The sequence below is a fragment of the Vombatus ursinus genome, unplaced genomic scaffold (genome assembly GCF_900497805.2).
Source record: "Vombatus ursinus unplaced genomic scaffold, bare-nosed wombat genome assembly UNPS02014793.1, whole genome shotgun sequence".
NCBI lineage: Eukaryota > Metazoa > Chordata > Mammalia > Diprotodontia > Vombatidae > Vombatus > Vombatus ursinus.
Window position 1 is genome coordinate 5,407,693 of NW_020954571.1, and position 19,250 is coordinate 5,426,942.

General features: G+C 42.3%; 1 protein-coding gene across 1 annotated transcript in view; it reads right to left on the reverse strand.

The window, feature by feature from the left end:
- DBH (dopamine beta-hydroxylase) overlaps window positions 1–13,854 on the reverse strand; it is a 35,662-nt gene extending 21,808 nt beyond the window's left edge. The window contains exons 1-3 of the mRNA XM_027869684.1: window positions 13,471–13,854; window positions 6,125–6,271; window positions 1,495–1,752 (exon numbers count right to left, since the gene is read on the reverse strand). Of these exons, the coding sequence (XP_027725485.1) occupies window positions 1,495–1,752; window positions 6,125–6,271; window positions 13,471–13,854 (789 nt within the window). The remainder of the gene's footprint in view (window positions 1–1,494; window positions 1,753–6,124; window positions 6,272–13,470) is intronic.
- Between the last annotated feature and the right edge of the window lie 5,396 nt (window positions 13,855–19,250).

Here is a 19,250-nt window from a genome sequence, read left to right on the forward strand (position 1 = left end):
TGTCACCCCTGGCATTGCTGCTTCTTCCTTCATCTTGCCCAGAAAAAGTTGATAAAAGGAACATGGTGATGACTTTGCGCAACTCTGCCTCATTTAAATTCAATTCATGCACAAGTCAAGACATCTCCCTTGACATCATTGGTCCTCTTTGAGAACAAAAGTTGAATGATGACAACAAGCTGGTTTGGGTGCTAGTCTCTGCTCTGTCACTGACTTCCTGTGGCACTTTGGGCAAGTCATTGCACCTTGGACCTCACCTCCCCTGAGCAGAAATTCTTACTGGTAAAATGAAGGGAGTAGACTAAAGAATCTCTAAGGTTCCTATCAGTTCTAACATTTTGTGATTCTCCAAGAGATTCTCCAAGAGAGCAGATGAATTAAAATGGATCAAGCATCCATAACATACTAGTTGTTGGACTGCTGGGGTTGAGCCTATTGAAGGCAGATCAGCACAATCCAAGACAGGAAGTGAGGCACAGGTGAAGAAAGTGAAATGAGCTCCGACCAGAAAACGGACTTTAAACAAAATTACTTGCCCCGGGACTCTGAACACCTCCAAAACGGGGGGACATAGCTGGATGTCTGAGTTCAAGACTACCCTGGCTGGCCCTCAATCCCTGGAGCACATACTGGTGTCCAAGGGGCCTTCCATGGCAAAGGTGAACTCTGACTCTTGCATGCGGGTGAGAGAGTGAGCAGGGAATCTTCAATTTCTACCCAGGGGAATGATTGTAAGTATGTCTACAGGCAGAACTATTCACCTGGTCTGATCAGAGCAGCAGCTAGCCTAGGGGTCAGGTCCCAGGACTCATTGCCTTGGAAATATTAGCCAGAAACCTCTTAGTTTACTACCCAGCTCTAGGTTATCATGCCATATGCTAAAATCCCATCTTCTATGACAAGTCTTTCCTGATTCCCTTTGATTCTAATGCCTTCCCTCTTCTTGATTATCCTGTACATTTATCCTCCATATAGCTTCTTTGCATACAAGTATTTGTATACATATTGTACAATTTATCCTGTATATAACTTTTTTGAATATAGTTATTTGCATGTTGTCTCCCCCACTAGACTGTGAGCTCCTTGAGAGAAGGGACTGACTTTTGCTTTTCCTTGTATCTCCAGCACTTAGCACACTGTCTGGCACGTGGTAGGCAGTTAATAAATGCTTACTGACTGACTATACCACTCAAAATCAATCCACTCTAAGTTGCTTTTTGTTTAAAAAAAGTAAGTTTATCTTTGTTGATGGGTTTTGAATGGCTATATCCATATTCTCTCAATGTACAGCAAGAGAAATAGCAAAACTAAGATGAATTGTTCTTCTCATTTTATAGATGAGGTCTAGGGGGACAAGATAACTTGTCTATCTTCCTTTAGTAGATTATGGAGTGGGGTTGGGGGGTTGTAAAGATCCAGGGCAAAGATCACGGATGCCTGTCTTGGAGATCAATGGACAATTGCTGAGGGCATTGTCCCCCTTCCCTTCCTTACCATGACAATATGATGCCGAGAAAAGTGATCTGGGAGTTCTGTTATGTAGCACCAGTACGTTGTTTCTTGATTGGGAATTATGACATCTGGGGCTTTTATTTCCAAGGTGTTCAGATCAGGAGGCATTTTAGGGATGGAGATGTTAGGCTTCAGAAGTTGTACTCGTTGAAGCCCCTTCTGAATGGCAGATGTGTTGATGGCTTCCAGGGACGGGGATGGCTCATCAAGAAACCCATACACCAAGTGTATGGTGCCATCCTGCCAAGGAAACACAGAATGCCAGTGTCACAGATACACTCGTTTCAGCCCTGGATCTCACACCTCATTAGTACCCTGTCCTTGGGATCCTTCCCTCTGACTTAAGAAAATGGAGAACGCCTCCCAGAACCTCCATTTAAGCATGGCATCCAGACCAGTCATCCCTTCATTTCTCACCCCACTGCACTCCTCCAGAAGTCTCCATCATGTCCAATTTCCCTTTCTTATTCCTCCCCCAACTCTCCTCTTCCTTTTGTGCATTGTCTTTCCCTATTAGACTGTAAGTTCCTCAAGGGCAAAGACTCTCTTTTTTTGTATTCCTATTCTCATCACTTAACACAAAGCCTGGCACATAGTAGGCACTTAATAAATGTTTATTAACTGACTGACCCATCTGACTTTTATTGACTTTTCTGTCTACCTGTGACTGGATCATGTTTACCGCCCTCCTCACCCTCACAACTATCTCACAACCCTGAGTATGACCTACTTGGAACATTCATGGTTCCTGTCTTTCTAAAGAAGTAGATGCCAATCTGAATGGGCTGGCATGAGCAAGGCCTGGGGTGACATCCCTTCCTTTAACACTCACTGTCTATGCCAAATATACAGTATAGTCTGTCTTTGTGCTGGCCTCCAATTGTTCTATGTGAGTAAATCTTATCTCTCCAACTATATTATCCCATTGAATAAAATAGATGAGATCTCACAGATCACTTAATCAGGCCCTTTTCATTTTACAATATGGGAAATAAAGAACCAGATGGGAAATGTAATAGGGCCCAGAGTGAGTTATTGGCTGGTAATCTCCCAAAGGGCAGTGACTGGATCTTTTCACTTTCTCATGTGTCTATGTATCACAGCATGTAGTAAAAATATTTCATTGAACTGAAAGTACATTGGAAAGAGAATTGGCTCTGCATTAAGAGAGTCTGAGTTCAAATCACACCTACGATGCTTATTACTTGTATGACTTTGGGCAAGTCATTAAACCTCCTTGGGCCTCAGTTTCCTCATCTCTAAGAGGAGGGGGTTGGATTAGATGAATTCTGAGGTCCCTTTTGGCTCTAGACTGATGAGCCTATGAACTTATACTGAACTTTCAATGTCTTGCTTTTGCAGCCTTTGAGAAAATGTCTGAGCTGCTGGTGTGGGAGGGAAAAAAGAGAGACAGAGACAAAGATGGAGAGGCGGAGAGAGGGACAGACACTGATGCTCAGCCAGAATGAGAATTGAAGATCAATTTTTATCATTTTGCTGAGTAGATTAAAAGCAGGGCTATTATATTCAAGGCATTGCTTAGAAATTACATCAATGTATTTTAGTAAATTCTGTGTATTTGCCTACTTTATCTCCCATTATTCCCTTTCACATACCTTAGTCTCCAAGAAAAATGGATTACTTACATTTCCCTGAACTCATACTACCTTTTGTCTCCCACTGTGACTTAGCTGTGGGCAGCTGGGTGGTACAGTGGATAGAGCACCTGGCCTAGAGTCAGGAAGACTCATCTTCCTGAGTTCAAATCTGGCCTCAGACACTTCCTAGCTGTGTGGCCCTGGGCAAGTCATTTAACCCTGTTTGCTTCAGTTTCCTCAAATGAGCTGGAGGAAATGGCAAACCACTCCGGTAACTCTTCCAAGAAAACTCCAATTGGGGTCACAAATATTCAGACACAACTGAACAAGTAGTTTAATTAACGCTATTTCCTGTAACGACAATGCCCTCCCTGCCCACCCAGTCAATTTCCATCTGTTCAAATCCTACCTACCCTTCAAGTGCTGGTCCCTTTTCCATGAAGGTTCCATGCTCACCTCCACGATCTCTCATTTGTTGGAACTGATATCTCTTCCTCTGAACTTCCATGACATTTCGTTAGCACTTCTCCTACATGCTTATCTCGCTGTTTCATATCCTAGTCATTTGGGGTATGTTCCTTATCTCCCTACTATACTGCAAGGTCCTTGAAATCAGTGACCATGTCTTATTTTTCTCTGTGTCCCCGTCACAGAGACCTACACATAGTAGGTGCTCATTGATTCATTTATTCAACAACTACTTACTCAACACCTGTTATGTGCAGAGCCTTTTTCTGGGCACTGGAGGACTTACGAAAGTAATTAAGACAGGCTTTGCCTGAATGGCTCTTTCAATCTACCCAGAGACATACAACACATACATATACAAGGATTAGAATGCAATATGGAAAATATGTAAATATCCAAAGGATTAGTGATATCATCATCAAGAGAATGTAAGCTGATTTTGAGTGGGGATTGTATCATTCTTTGTATTTGTGTCCCCTGCACCTCACACAGTGCCTGACACACAGTAGGTGCTTACTAAAGGTTGATAGATTGATCATTGTCAAGAGTTCCTTTTAGCAACACAAATTACAGCTTGTCAGTTAAGGGCTAAGTCCTAGGGAGTTGCTTGAGTCACATAGATGTCATATAGCCAATAAATGTCAGAGGCAGGATCTGAACCCAGCTCTTCCTCTTTACCATCACTTTGTATTTACTTCTTATATGTTTTGGCTTTAATCGTCTGTGTTTTATCTTATTCTCCCCAGTAGAATCCTTAAACTTCTAAAGGGCAGGAAATATTTTGGTTTTGTCTTTATGTCTCTTGCCTTGGCATATTGTAGGCTCTTAATAAGTGCTTATTGAAATGAATTGAATTGAATTCCTGATTCCATGCCTAAAATAACACACTACCTCCCTCACTGCTGCCTACAATATAGAATATAATAATACACAGGATAGGATGGGATAGGACAGGATAGGTTGGGAGAAGATAAGATGGGGTAGGATAGAATAGAACTGAACTTAAAGAGGTAACAAGTGCTTTCAAGGAGAGGAGAGAAGAGATGAGATGGGAGGGGAGGGGAGGAGAGGAGAGGAGGTGAAACTTCCCACTATGTGTATCAGAGATGGAACTCAATAATGTTGAGTTAAATTATGTTATAATGGAAAGAACTCTGGATCTGAAGCCAAAGAACCTGGGTTCAAATCCTGCCCCTGTCACTTACTGGGTATCTTTGGTCAAGTCACTTAACCTCTCAGGGCCTCAGTTTCCATATCTGCAAAATGAGGAGGTTGTATTGGATGACCTCTGAAATCCCTTCCAGCTCTAAATCTATTATCCTAATATCCTATGAAAACAAAATAGGACACGTTCCTCCTCTGTAACTGGGGGTGTTTAGAGAACAGGGGGAGAATAGAAGGAGACAGAGAAGATAAACTACTTTGGTGACCACATGCATTCATTCAATGAACATTTTGTTAAGCCCGCATTGTGTGCATCGCACTGGAGTGGGCATTGGATTAAGTATGAAATTTAGATAAGACAAGATCCCTGACTTCATGAAACTTATTGTCCAGTACAGAGCTAAGATGGAGACTCAGGTGATTATAATAGCCAATATTACCTGATAAGTGGAGGAAAGGAGTGCAGAGTATTATGTGAGGTCCAGGAGAAGGCCATTATCAACCCAGGAAAGGAGGGAAAGCTTTGTGAAGGAGGCACTATAGGGATTGAGCTTTAAAGGATGGGTATGCAACAGTCACAGAGGGGAGGGAAAGCATTCTAGGAGCATGGACACAGCCTGCATGGAGGTGAGAAAACTTGGGGTGGTGTTCAGGGGGTCAGAGTGTAAAACAGTTTGATTGAGGAACAAAACATATGGAGGGCAGGAGAATGAAATATGGCTGACTGGGGAAGGACTCAAAAGCCAAACAAAGGCTCTAGAATGGGGTGAGGAATCTGCAGCCTCGAGGCCACATGTGGCCTTGTAGTTCCTTGGGTGCGGCCTTTTAACTGAGTCCAAGTTTTACAGAACAAATCCTTTTATTAAGGGGATTTGTTCTGTGAAGTTTGGATTCAGTGGAAGGGCGCACTTGAGGATCTAGAGGGCCACATGCGGCCTCGAAGCTACAGGTTCCCCACCCCTGCTCTAGAACCTTGCTCTGGAAGCAACTGGGATTACATGGACATAGTTTAAGGAACTTCTCTGCCAGACCACAGTAACCAATGTTATGAGTCAATGTTAAGAGTTGCTTTTCCAAAAAAATGCCCCCCAATCCTACTATATTGATGAACTCTGGCTAGGCCACCTCTCAACCCTCTCCATTGTCTCTGAGCTGCCATCTTCCTACAGCAGGGGAGGGGGTTCTCCAGGAGGTTTCCTCAAATCTGTAGTCAACTTCTCACCTGCCCAAGAAGAGAGCTAATGAAAACTCCGTTGGCAGCAAAACTTTGACTAGGCAGCCAGGCACAATCGTCATTCTGAGGCAGGGATAAAAGTATAAGCTGAGGCTCAGATTTTCATGCCCAACTACATCTTTCCTCTGCAGAGAAAGGCCTTTCTCACCTCAATGAGATAATCTCTAGGGTCACAGGTGCTGAAGGGCCTCTTAAAAAGAAGGAAGAGTCCTGCAGAAGTCTTCTGAGCCTTCAAAAGCTGGTAATCCTGTTGGGAATCAAGATGGATCTGCTCCTTTGCATCACTCCACGCATCCTGCCAAAACAAACAGAAAACAGTCAGAAAACAGGGACCACCTTGAAAATAAGAGGCAGCTAGGTGGTGCAGTGCATAGAGCACTGGACCTGGCATCAGAAAGACCTGAGTTCAGAACTAGCCTCCGACGCTGGCCAGCTGTGTGAGCCTGAGCAAGACTGTTAACCTTTGTCTGTCTCAGTTTCCTGGACTAAAAAACGGGCATAATAACAGCACCTACTTCCCAGGGTTGTTGTAGGGATCAAATGAGACAACATTGTAAAAATGCAAATGTCTAAGTGCTGTTGTGATTAGTATTCTAGCAGGGCTCACAAGTGTGGCACCTGAGCATTTTAGTGCTTAAAGGGGACTTCTTGGTGTTGTTATTTAGGCACTCAGTCATGTCAGACTCTTCCTGACCCCATTTGGGATTTTTTTGGCAGAGATACTGAAGTGATTTGCCATTTCCTTCTCCAGCTCATTTTACAGATGAAGAAACTGAGGCATAGGGGCAGCTAGGTGGCACAGTGGATAGAGCACTGGCCCTGAAGTCAGGAGGACCTGAGTTCAAATCCAGTCCCAGACCAAACACTTGATACTTACTAGCTGTGTGACCCTGGGCAAGTCACTTAACCCCAATTGTCTAAAAAAAAAAAAGGAAGAAACTGAAGCAAATAGGGTTAAGTGACTTGCCCAGGGTCACACAGTAAGTATCTGCTTACTAAGGTGGCCTTAGATGCCATCAGATTAAACTCCTCTGTTTTACAGATGAAGAAACTGAGACTCAGAGAGAAATGATTAATTAGTCTGTCTAAGGTCTCACAGTGGGAGTTTATGACAAAAGCAGGGCTAGAACTCCAATGTCCTGACTCTGGGTTCATGCTTTTTTGCACAGCAGCATCCTCAGTGGGGCAGCACGTTATCATGGGTAGAAGGTTGTATCTGAAGCCAGGAAAACCTCGGCTTCATTCTCCACCCTCGTCCTTAATAGTTGTGTGGCCATAGGTAAGTCATCTAGCTATTCTGAGCATCAGTTCTCTCATCCAAGAAATGAGGATTGTAATATCTACCTCAAAGGGTTATTGTTATGGGTCTTCAGTGAGATGATGGATGTAAAGTTCTTCACAAAGGTTAAAGAATGTACCAAAGGTCTTAGTGCAGTTTTAAGCTTATCAAAGCCTAAATTGCACCAAGACTTTAGGGAATATATATGTGTGTATATACATATGTGTGTATATGTATACATACATATATATGTGCATATAATATAAGTTTATACATATACACATATATGTATATATATGTTTGTACATGCATATGCACATCTATACATCTATATATATGAATATACTATAAGATTAATTTGCACAAAAATTTCCTATTAAAACAAATGTCAGGTCCAGGCTGTTTATTTCCTCCTTTAACAATAAATTCAGCTAAGGTATTCTAGAATTTTTTTAGCTGAAATCTTTTTTTCTGAAATCTCTAAAGATTCTTTTCCCTCTTTTATTTAAAGTTTAGATAAATGTGCATATGTATATATATTTATATAAAATGAGGCCATTGTCCTAGAGTACTGAGAGATCATATGACTTGTCCAGGGTCACACAGGCAGTATGTGTCAGGGCAGAACTTGAACCTGGGTCTTCCTGCCTCCAAGGCCATTTCTCTATCTACTATACCATGTGATATGCACAGCTTGGTGGCTCAGTGGATAGAATGCTGGGCCTGGAGTCAAAAAGACTCATCTTCATGAATTCAAATCCAGCCCCAGATACTTATTAGCTATGTCACCCTGGGCAAGTCACTTAATCCTATTTGCCTCAGTTTCTCATCTGTAAAATGAGCTGGAGAAGGAAAGACTAAACCACTCTAGTATCTTTGCCAAGAAAACCTCATTGGGGTCATGAAGAGTCAGACATGACTGAAAATGACTGAACAGCAACAAATGTATATTATATAATATGTTAATACTATTGTTATGATATGTACATATGACACACATATGTTATTACTATATTATAGCTGTTTCTATACATGTTGTTGTTGTTGTTACCATTGTTATTGAAAGACAGCTTGGCGTAGTAGATAAAGAGTTGTTCTGCCTCTGACACGTACTGGCTGTGCGACTTGAACAAGTCGTATGATCTCTCAGTGCTCTAGGCCAGTGTGTCAAATTCAAATAGAAATGGAGGCAACTGAACAGTACACAAGGATCCCTGTGGGCTGCATATTGATTTAGAAAACCACATATTATTATTATCTATGTTTCATCATACTTCTATTTTGTTCAACATTTCCCAATTGCATCTTCCTCTGATTCAGGCTGCACTAGAGAGAGCAGCACATTTAACATCTCTGATATAGGCAGTTCTCTCATGAGTATAAGATGCATTTAGGAGAAGGAATAGAATGAATGGGGGGGGGCGGGATAGGATTAAGGGAAATAGAGTCAGTTTTTCACAACATGACTACTAAGGAAATATTTTGTGTAACTGCACATGTATAGCTTATATTGAGTTGCTCGCCTTATCCATGAGGGTGGGTGGGGAGGGAGGAAGGGAGAAAATTTGGAACCCAAAGTTTTAAAAACATATGTTTAAAAAAAAAAGTTTTCACATGCAACTGGGAAATAAGAAATACAGGAAATGGGGTACAGAAATCTATCCTGCCTTACAGGAAAATAGAAGGGGAAGGGGATAAGAGAAGGGGGGGAGATAGGAGGGAGGGCAAACTAGGAAAAAAAATTTTTTTAAATTTTTTTTAATTTAAAAAAAAAGATGCATTTAGGGTTAGGATTAGGAGTTGACCTGCATTCATAGAAGGTATTTCCTCCTGTGGGAATTCTCCATAAAAATGAAATCACAAGTCCCTATTCATATTATTGTTAGAGGGCTGCCTGTGTGGTGTCATTGGAGAGGGCCCCGAAAACTCTCCTTGCCTGAAGTGTCTCCCTAAGTTCCATCATAATGCCCAGCACTCCATCAGTAAAGAGACTTTCTTTGTCAGCCTTCATTTCATCTCAATGCAATTAAATTGACCATTATAAGTATAGGGAGATGGCTCTGAAATCAGTAGCCTGGGTTCAAAGCCTACCACTTACACTTACTACCTGGGCAACTTTTAGGAAAACCCCTAATCTCCTGAGACTTTGCTTCCCTCGTCTGTAAAACAAGAGGGTTAGACTATATATAACAGGATTGGAGAGGAACAGAATGTGAGGGTTGGATCATCTAGTTGAGCCCAGATACAAAAGGAATCCCCAGTATGGGGCCTCTGACTTGGCATCCTTTGAGGATCCTCCCAGCTTCAGACTAATGATCCTACTGTGTGCAAGACACTATGCAGGAAATTGTTGCGGCTGTGTCTGACTCTATGTGACCCCATTTGGGATTTTCTTGGCAAAGATACCACTTTGAGTGGTTTGCCATTTCCTTCTCCAGCTCATTTTACAGATAAGGAAACCGAGGCAAACAGGGTTAAGTGACTTGTCCAGGATCATACTGCTATTAAGTGTCTGAGGTCAGATTTGAACTCAGGTCTTCCTGACTCTAGGCCCTGTGCTCTAGCCACTGTACCACCTAGTTGCCCCTATGCAGGGGATACAAAGCTAGGTCTGACACAAAACTTCCATGAACCTCACAATCTATTTGGGATGAGGTGGGTGGAGATGAGGAGGGAGAGGGAAAGATCCAGGCAAAAGACTATGAGAAATTTGAGAGTGGAGGGACATCCCACCATCACCTAAGGTAGGGAGGAAAGGGCAGGGAAAACTCAGAAGGGAAACCTCCACAGAGAAGACGGCAACTCCATTGTGTGTGGTTTGTCCTTTGTTCTCAAAGAGGACCCTGACATCAGGAAGATGATGCCATGACTTGCAAGTGAATTAGATTTAAGTGAGGGAGGGCTGTGCAAAGTCACCAGTCTCATTTCCTCTTCCAGAGCCATCTGGATCCAGTGGCCAGATATCGATCAGGACGACTGGAGATGACCCCAGTAACTCGGTTGTTTAGACCTGGAAGGAAGGTAGGCACTTCAGCTTATAGCATTGGAGGTGAGATTTCAGTACAAGGATATGAAGAGATCAAAGACCAAGAGATGAGAGAGGACAGGAAGAGAATGAGAAATGGAAGGTAGTACAGCCAGGAGCTAGAATTTGTGGAAGGGAACGAGAGAAGATGGGAAAGAGATAGTACATATAAAGTGTTAGGCAAATAGGAGGGATTGCTATTCCTACTGAGATCTGGCTCCGGTTATAAGAATAGAATTCTAAGGGCCTATATCAAGGAGCTTTTCTCAGTAGGATTCCTGTTTTGTTGATTTCTGAAGTTAAAAGGGTGTGTCTAGTCTTAGTGCATGCCTACACGCTGTGCTCAGTAGCAATTTTATTTTTTCCAATAATTTCTAATATTCATTTAGAGTAATGCCGGGGCCCACTTTCCATGCATCCCTAGTTCAAGCATGAATATTGAACCAAGGCCCCCATTGGTGTGTTGGCAGTTGCTATCATCTGCCCCAGGGTGCAGGGAAAGTGTATCATAAAGACCCCATGCCAGAAACCAGAGCCCTTCACGTTCAGAGGAAACAATCCCATCTAGGAATATCCCAAGCGCAGCTTTCAGTTTTGCTTTTAAATCACGTGTCCAGGGGCCAAAACACATTTTCTTGTTTTTAAAGAGGGAAACAAAACTTTTTTGTTTTCAAAATTTCACAAGAACATGTTGCTGAGATACAAAAGGATTAACTTTAAATAAAGGCAAAAAAAAAATCTTTAGAAAAAACCTAGAATGCCTCTGCTGAATTTATTGTTAAAGGAGGAAATAAAAGACCTGACATTTGTTTTAATAGGAAATTGTTGTGCAAATTAATCTCGGAGTGTGCAGAAAGGTTAAGTGGATTTGGCTCCTTTAACAGTAGCAGAAAGAGACAAGCAGAGGAAAAGCTGCCAGGAAGAGAACAGTAATCGTGTCATATTATCTGTCACATCCCCACCGAGCCATTTAAAAGAGCATCAGACTGAGGGGCAGTCAGGGTTCCTGCTGCTTTGCAGGGGTTGGGGGGGGGGGGCAAGAGGCATCAGTTTCCTCCTTCACCAGACCCATAGCCCCTCTCCACAGCTGCTCCATCCTGCCCACTCTGTCCTGCTCTAACCCAAGGTTTCACACCTACCCTTCCAAGCTGTCATTAGAAAAGTGACCAATGTCAAAGTTATTCTCAGCTCACTCCTAAGCAAAGTTGTCTTTGGTTTGAGTTAAAGCTCCCCTAGTGTGTTTTCATGGAAAGAGATGGTTTTAAGACCATTGAAAACCACTCCTTGTGCTTATTCACTTGCCTGGTAGATGGCAAGAAACATTTAAATGAAGCTACAAGAACCAGTTAAATGGGGCAGGTGACCTGTGGAAGCTTCCTGGGACTTTGGTCAGACTTGTTGAAGTTATGGCTCACCTGGAGGGGAATTGCTACACTGTTCTCTGCTCTTTAACTCAAGTTTGGGTGACTTTCAAATATTCCTGATCTAGAACTGTCCATGCCCCTTGTTGGCATATAAGTGGCAAGAGTATGGATGATTTTTAGGCCTCATTTGTCTTTGAGATGTGTATCTCAAAACACAGTGCACACAATATACACCCTGTGTTGAGTTTGAAATGTGCTTTTTAGTGTGTATGTATGTGTGTGTGTGTGTGTGTGTGTGTTTATAATAGCTGAGGCAGCTAGATGGTGCAGCGGATGGAATGCTGGGCCCGGATTCAGAAGACCAGTGTTCAAATCTGACCCCAGGTATTTACTAGCTATGTGACCCTGGGCAAGTCACTTAACCCCTGCCTACATAAAACTGGAGAAGCAAATGACATATCACTCTAGTATCTTTGCCAAGAAAAACCTCATAGACAGTTGGTCCATGGGGTCACCGAGAATCAGACACAATTGAACAACACTGATAACAGAAAGCTCTTAAACATACTTGAAGGTTTATCACTTGATTCTCACAACATATCGGTGAGGTAGGTGCTGTTATCATCGCCATTTTGCAGATGAGGAAACTGAGGCTAAGAAAAGGTAAGGGCCTTGCCCAGGCTCATTCAGCTAGTCTCTGCAAGAAGGATTTGGACTCAAGTCTTTCTGACTCCTTGTGTGTGTGTGTGTGTGTGTGTGTGTGTGTGTCTATATATATATACATATATATTATTATATATATATATATACACATGTGTGTATATACATATGGATTCGATGTGCCTGCACTGTTTGCATGTGTGTGTGTGTTGGAGTTGGGATATGCTATGTATTGGGTGTACATATGCTCATCTGGGGTATTACAGATCATTTATCTGTGTTGGGTTTAGGGTGCATTGTTCATTCTGTGTGTGTGTGTTGTGTGTGTGTATGTGTTTGTTGAGTTTGGGGTGTTTTATGTTTTGTCTATTGAAAGAATTTCAGCAACAGAAGGAAACTCAGGGGTTCTCTCATACAATTCATATCTGACAAAGGAATCCCACTAACATACTGGGCAAAGGGTCATTCAACCTATACTTGCAAACCTACAGCAAAGGGGAACCCATTCCCTTCTAAGGCAGCCCATTTCACTTTTGGACAGTTCTAATGCTTAGAAAGCTTTTCTTTCTATCGAAATGAAATCTGCCTCTGCAGCTTCCACCTGTTTCTGCCCTCTGGGGCCAAGCAGTCAGGTCTAATCCTTTTTACACAACAGCCCTTGACGGGCTTGAAGATAGCTTTCATAGCCATCCCTCTGCCTCACATTTCCTATTTTCCAAGCTAAACATCTCCTTTAGCTGATCATCCTATGGCACCGTTGGACCACCACTGGACAAATCACTTTGACCTCTGGAGACTCAGTTTCCTCATCTGAAAAATGGGAATCATAATTCCTAGGCCACACATTTGGGTGCATGTATTAGATTAAATATATATGTGTTGCCCATGAATTAACAGGAATATGTTGTTGGGTATGTGTGCTTGCTTATTTGTTTCTCCATCACCATTCTGTTGATGAGCCAAAGTCTGTAAAAATAGCCACTGTTAAAGCAAAGAGAAGGCGAACTTTCTCACCAGACTAACATGAGAAGCTAAAAGAAAGGCCGTGAGCAAATCATCCTATTGCTTTTAATATGATTATATCACAATGAAGGGGAGACTAAAAGGAGGAAGGGATGGATCACTGGACACCCGATAGGGGAAAAGCATAGAAAAACAAGACTTACCCCAAAATAGGAATTTTCTCCATCACTCCAGAGCACGACTAGATCAGCATTGTCAAACTTACCCCGGTCAGACATCCCAAAAATCACCCCGTATTTTAGCTCCTTGCTTAGAAGTTGGAAGTAAACCACCTCCTCTGTATAGCTGACATTCCAGGACAACTCCAAGATACCGCTGGGATCCAGGGGGACCTTGTAAGGGAAATAGTTTTCTCGGGGAGTTGTGCCCTGCAAAGCTGCCACCAGGATGATGAAGAAGAGGGCCACCATGGTGCAGTACATGGATGCCACCTCTCGGAGTTTGAGGCTGGGACACCAAGCTCTTCTGTGGCGGCTTCCAGGGGCTTGCATGACTCTGGTGCACAAACTCTGACTCTCAGTGGTCATTTATGCCTTAGTCCTATGAGGGGGAAAGGGGGAGATGGGTCTTGTAATTACATTTGCCTGCTGGGAAATTTAATTGTCATGGTGACCTCCCCCCCCCATTACCCTGCCCCAGGCTAAATGCTTTTCATTCTCTACCCCTCTTTAATTGACTATAATGGTGCATGGACATCATCAGAGGGAATTAAACTAGACTGAATTGATTTCATTGTCTCTTAAATATCCTTGAATGGCTAGATCAGAAAACTGCTTACTTACCCTCAAACTGGGCTTCTTTTGCAGTCTATAAGCTATGAGTTACATGTAACTTTACCCCCGACACCCGAATTTTGGATAATCTCTCTCCATCTCTATCTCTCTGTCTCTGTTTCTTTGTCTCCACACATATGTGTCCTCTGTCTCCAGCCTTCTCTTCTTCACCCCCTCCTTTGGTCTTCCAGCTGAGCTCTCCTTAACTCAGGTAGGGCTATGCTGTGTGGCTCATAGTTGGCTGATGCTATTTCTGGCTACTATTTTTCCTATTTCCTTTAAGGCTCCATTATGCTCTAGATGTGGACACACTGAACTTTAAAGTACCCTAATTATTAGATGCTCACCACTGCACGTTCTGTGCTCGATTGCTTCTAAACCTCAGTCTCTAGGCCCTCAAAATCTGGTGCCCCTGCTTCTCTATTCGCCAGTCTCAGTGGGGGTCTGACTATTCATTCCTAGGTCCCTGAGGCAGAGCTGTCTGAGGCCTGATCTTTGGAATAAAAATTCACACCTTGTTAAGACAATTATAGTACAGTGGAAAGCATGCTGAATCTGGAGTCAAAGAGATGGGTTTCAAATCCTAGCTCTTCCATCTACTACTTGGGATTTTGGGAAAGTCACTTCTCTGGGCCTCAGTTTCCTCTGTTGTAAAACTAGGGATTAAATTAGATGGGAAGCAGCATGGTGTGGTAGACAAAGCACGAGACTCAAGAGAGGGAAAACCTGGATTTAAATCTTGCCTCAGACACTAACTAACCCTGGGCAAGTTACTTAGCATCTTTCCTCTGTTTGCTCATCTTTAAAATGAGGATAATAGTGGCATCAAGCCTATAGGGATGTTGTGAGCATCAATTAAAAGATGTCAAGTGCTACAGCTGGCCTCTAACACCTTTTCCAGCTCTAAATGTATGAACCTACCCAAGTAGCTGATATCAGACATTGGTGGTCCCCACAATTCAGCTTCCTTCCTAGTCAGATCATCTCACTGTATCACGTCAACATACTCACCTCACCCCTGAAATGTTACCTGTTCCCTCTGCCTGACCCAAATCTACCCATAAAGTCCTGCCTCAGTCATGTAGTCTTCCTCTACTACTCCAGTCCTCCCTGGTCTCTCTCCCCTCTGAAATCCTACAGCACCAACCTCGTCCCTCCCATCACCTTCCCACCTAGAATCCTTCCTCATTCTCAGCTCCTTAGAATCATTAGGGGCCGTGTTGAATACCTCGAATATGGGATTTTCTCTCTCTACTCTCTCCTGGTGACATTGTCAGCTTTCAAGAAGCCTTTCTTTGCTTGAGGCAGTGGCCAGCCATGACCCCAGCAGACTGATAAGGAAGCTTGCTACCAACCTCCTGACCGAAAGGTGATGGTCTCTCAATGTAGAATGAAACACATTTTTGAACACGGTCCAATGTGGGAATTTGTTCTGCTTGACTGTTTATTTGGTAGAAGGATGGTGGGTTTTTTGTTTGTTTGGGAAGATGGAGAGGGGAGCTAGTGATAGTGCTGTCAAAAAGAAAAAAGAAAAGAAAGAAAAGAGGGTCATTGAAGCATTTTTTAAGGTCTAGAAGAGGACAGGGGAAGTTCAGAAGGAAGGACAAACAAGCAAGACTGCTTTGAAAAGTACTACGTTGAATGTATTACAAAATCTTCTCAAAAAATAAGCTATGTGTAATAGAGGCTTATAGTCTCACATATCTGCTTTTTCTATTCTACTTTTTATATGAAAATGTTGGGGTTTTGGTACGCACTAAACATATAATTAAACAAATAATTTTTAAAAGACACCTTTCTTTATCTCTCCTATTATTAATACTTCCCTACCCTCCAATCACTCTATTTGCTCAGTATAGATTTTGTATCGATTCCCCAGTTGATGTGTTATTTCTCTAAACAAAAAGTAAGTTACTTGAGGACAGAAACTATTTTCCATTTTGTCTTTGTATTCCCCACATTGAAACAGTGTTCCAAACAAAGCAAGTATTTATTGAGGCAACTAGTGGGAAAATAGTGGTAGAGGGCTGGAGTTTTAGTCAGGCAGACCTGAGTTCAAAGCCTGCCACAGAGGCTTAGCTGTGTGACCCTGAGTAAGTCACTTAACCTCTCTCAGCTTCAGTTTCCTTATCTGTAAAATGGGAATAATAATAATAATACCTACCTCCCAGGGATGGGATGATCGCTGATACAGAGAGAACCTTGTAAACCTTAAAGAGCTCTCTAAATGCTAACTATTAATTAACACATGCCTATCAAATGAAAATATTGTTGGGTTTAGGGTATACTTGTACTCATGTGATAACATAAATGCTAAGTATACACTGATTTGCATTTTGAGCCATTGTTCAATGAGTTAGTCTTGACTCCTCACTCCAGTTGTAAACATGTCAAGGCCAGGGATCACACACAAAGTCCTCTGTCTCTCTAACTAGTTTCATGATTCTTTAACTGTTTCATATTTATTCTCTTTCCTCCTCCGTACCTGGCAGGGGGCCAAGACCACAAATACCAACAATAGAATCACCATTTATTAAGCACCTACTGTGTACAGAGCACATTGTTCTAGGCCCTAAGGAAGATACAAAATTTAGATAAGACACAGAACCGCCAGCATGGAGTTCACAGCCTGAGAAAGAGATGAGACATAACCAGGCATAACTGTGATACATATCACCCAATGAGAAGTGCATTAAGGAGCAATAGAACTAAAGTGTTATGTGAATTGAGGTAATAAAGATGATTACATGTTGGGGGAAAAGGTGTTCCAGGATGGGGTTGGCTTGGTCAGGGCACCAAAAAAGGGCAGGGAGAGCATTCTAGACCAGGGAATAATGGGAGCAAGGGTACAGAGGTGGAAAAATGTGAACTTGTGAGGAAGGATAATTGAACACAAGAAGTACTCATGGGGGAGCAGCTAGGGGGTTCAGTGGTTAGAGTGCTGGACCTGGAGTCAGGAAAACTCATCTTTCTGAGTTCAAATCTGGTCTCAGATACTTACTAGCTGTATGACCCTGGGCAAGTCACTTAACCCTGCTTGCTTCAGGAAATGGCAAACCACTCTAGTATCTTTGGCAAGAAAATCACAAATGGGGTTACAAAGTGTTGGACATGACTGAGCAACTACTTATAGGCCAGTTTTTCTCTGGATCTCACCTCCTCACTCTTTGTTTCACAAGGGATCCATGAACTTGTTTTATTTTTTTTAATATTTATTTAATATATACTGTTTTTCAGTATAATTAATTTCCTTTATATTTTGTGCTATGCATTGAAAGACATTGGGTTTCACCAGACTGTCAAAGGGGGTATCCAAAAATGGTTAGGAAACTCTGACTGTGAGAAAGCTGAGTCACAGCCATCCAAGACTTGGTCTTTGGCGTGGAGATCCATGCCTTCTGTAAATCTCTTTCCCTGTCACCTCTCCTGAGATGACATCAAACATCAGCCATTACAGAGGACCAAGTTAGTCTAGACTCATGGAGTTTGTCTTTAAAGAAATAAAAAAATGTTAAATTCACAGACTGGTGCACAGTCATGGATTGACTTGACAAGCCCCCTAGGGGAGAGAACTGACTTTGAGCAAGTGGTGCTGGGGAATTAGTTTTGCCTTGAAGTCTATTTCTAAGAAAACAGAACAATTGTGTCTTCTGTGTGATCGTGAAGATCGGGGGAGCTTAGGCATTTCCAAGGGCTCAAAGACCCATTCAATTTTAGGCAAAAGAATAGGTGGGAGAGTCTCTGAGGTGCAGTGGAAAAAGCCCAGATTCTACAGCCTAAGAGAGCAGGGTTCAAATATCACCCCTGATAGTTACTACTTACATAACCTTGGAGAAATGCATCACTTAAATTCCCTGTTCAGCTTCTTCGATTGTAATATAAGGTTGTTGAACTAGCTGGCTTCTAAGTTCCCTTCCCATTCTAGAGCTATGACTTGTCTCTGTTTTTATTCTAGGTTCTATAGCCCATGATTATAGAAGGGGGAGAGAGAGAAAGAAGAGAGAGAGCTACGAAAGTTAGATAGCATCTTTTACACAAATGGGTCCTCCACATCTGGAATTCATTCTCTCTTCACTCCTGTCTCCTAGGACCCTTAGCTTCCTTCAAAGGAGAGCTTGGGGGTCACCTTCCATGGGAGGTATTTTCTGATCTCCCTGGTTGTTACCATTCTCTCTCTTGTTTAAAAATAGGTTTTATTAATGTCTTTTGTGGGAATTTTTTTTACATTAAAAGTCATTTCTGGATAGACTCTCCTTCCCCCTCTTGAAATTACTTTATATTGTGACAAAATTACTAGTCTCAAAATTAGACAACAGCTAATTTTGCAGTTCTCTCCCTTCTGTGTTAGTGAGTCATTGAATCCTTTGTGAGGACAGAGGCAAGTTTCCCCAACTGAACTTTCCCCTAAAACTAAATAGGCTTTTGTGATGGGTTAATGACCACATCCCAGAACTTCCTTCTTAGCCTGATGTCTTCAGAACCAAGCACTTATCCATACTTTCCATGTCCCAAATCCAATTATTTATCTTTGCACCTCTGTTAGACTCCTTGAAGATTGAATTTGTGCCTTCCTTATTTTGGCACAAATTTATTATTTATCCTGTCCCCCAGTATGTTGCATGTGCTAAACATCCAATAGACAATTGCTGAAATCATGTAAATGGCATTACAAACCTACCGTGTGTAAAATAAGGCTTTAAAGTCATGTGTCCAATAGTGGGGATGGACTGCACTAAGTTATTCCACACTATCTTTACTGATTCTACTTGAAATCAGTCACCACCCATTTAAGTGAATTGGTCAGTTGTTGTGTTTTGTCTTTTTTTTGGAGGGGGGGGTGGGGTGTGGGATGTTGCCACCTGCAGCTACACAATGGAGCCTGGGAATCAAACTTCTAACCTAGCTAGCAAGGCAACTAGGTGGCACAGTAGATAGAGTGCTAGGCCTGGAATCAGAAAGACTAGAGTTCAAACCCACACTCAGACACTTACTAAGTGTGTGACCCTGGGCAAATCACTTAACCCTGTTTGCCTCAGTTTCCTCATCTGTAAAGTGAGATGGAGAGGGGAATGGTAAAACTCTTCAGTATCTCTGCCAACAAAACCCCAAATAGGGTCACAAAGAGCCAAATTCTACTGAACAACAACCTA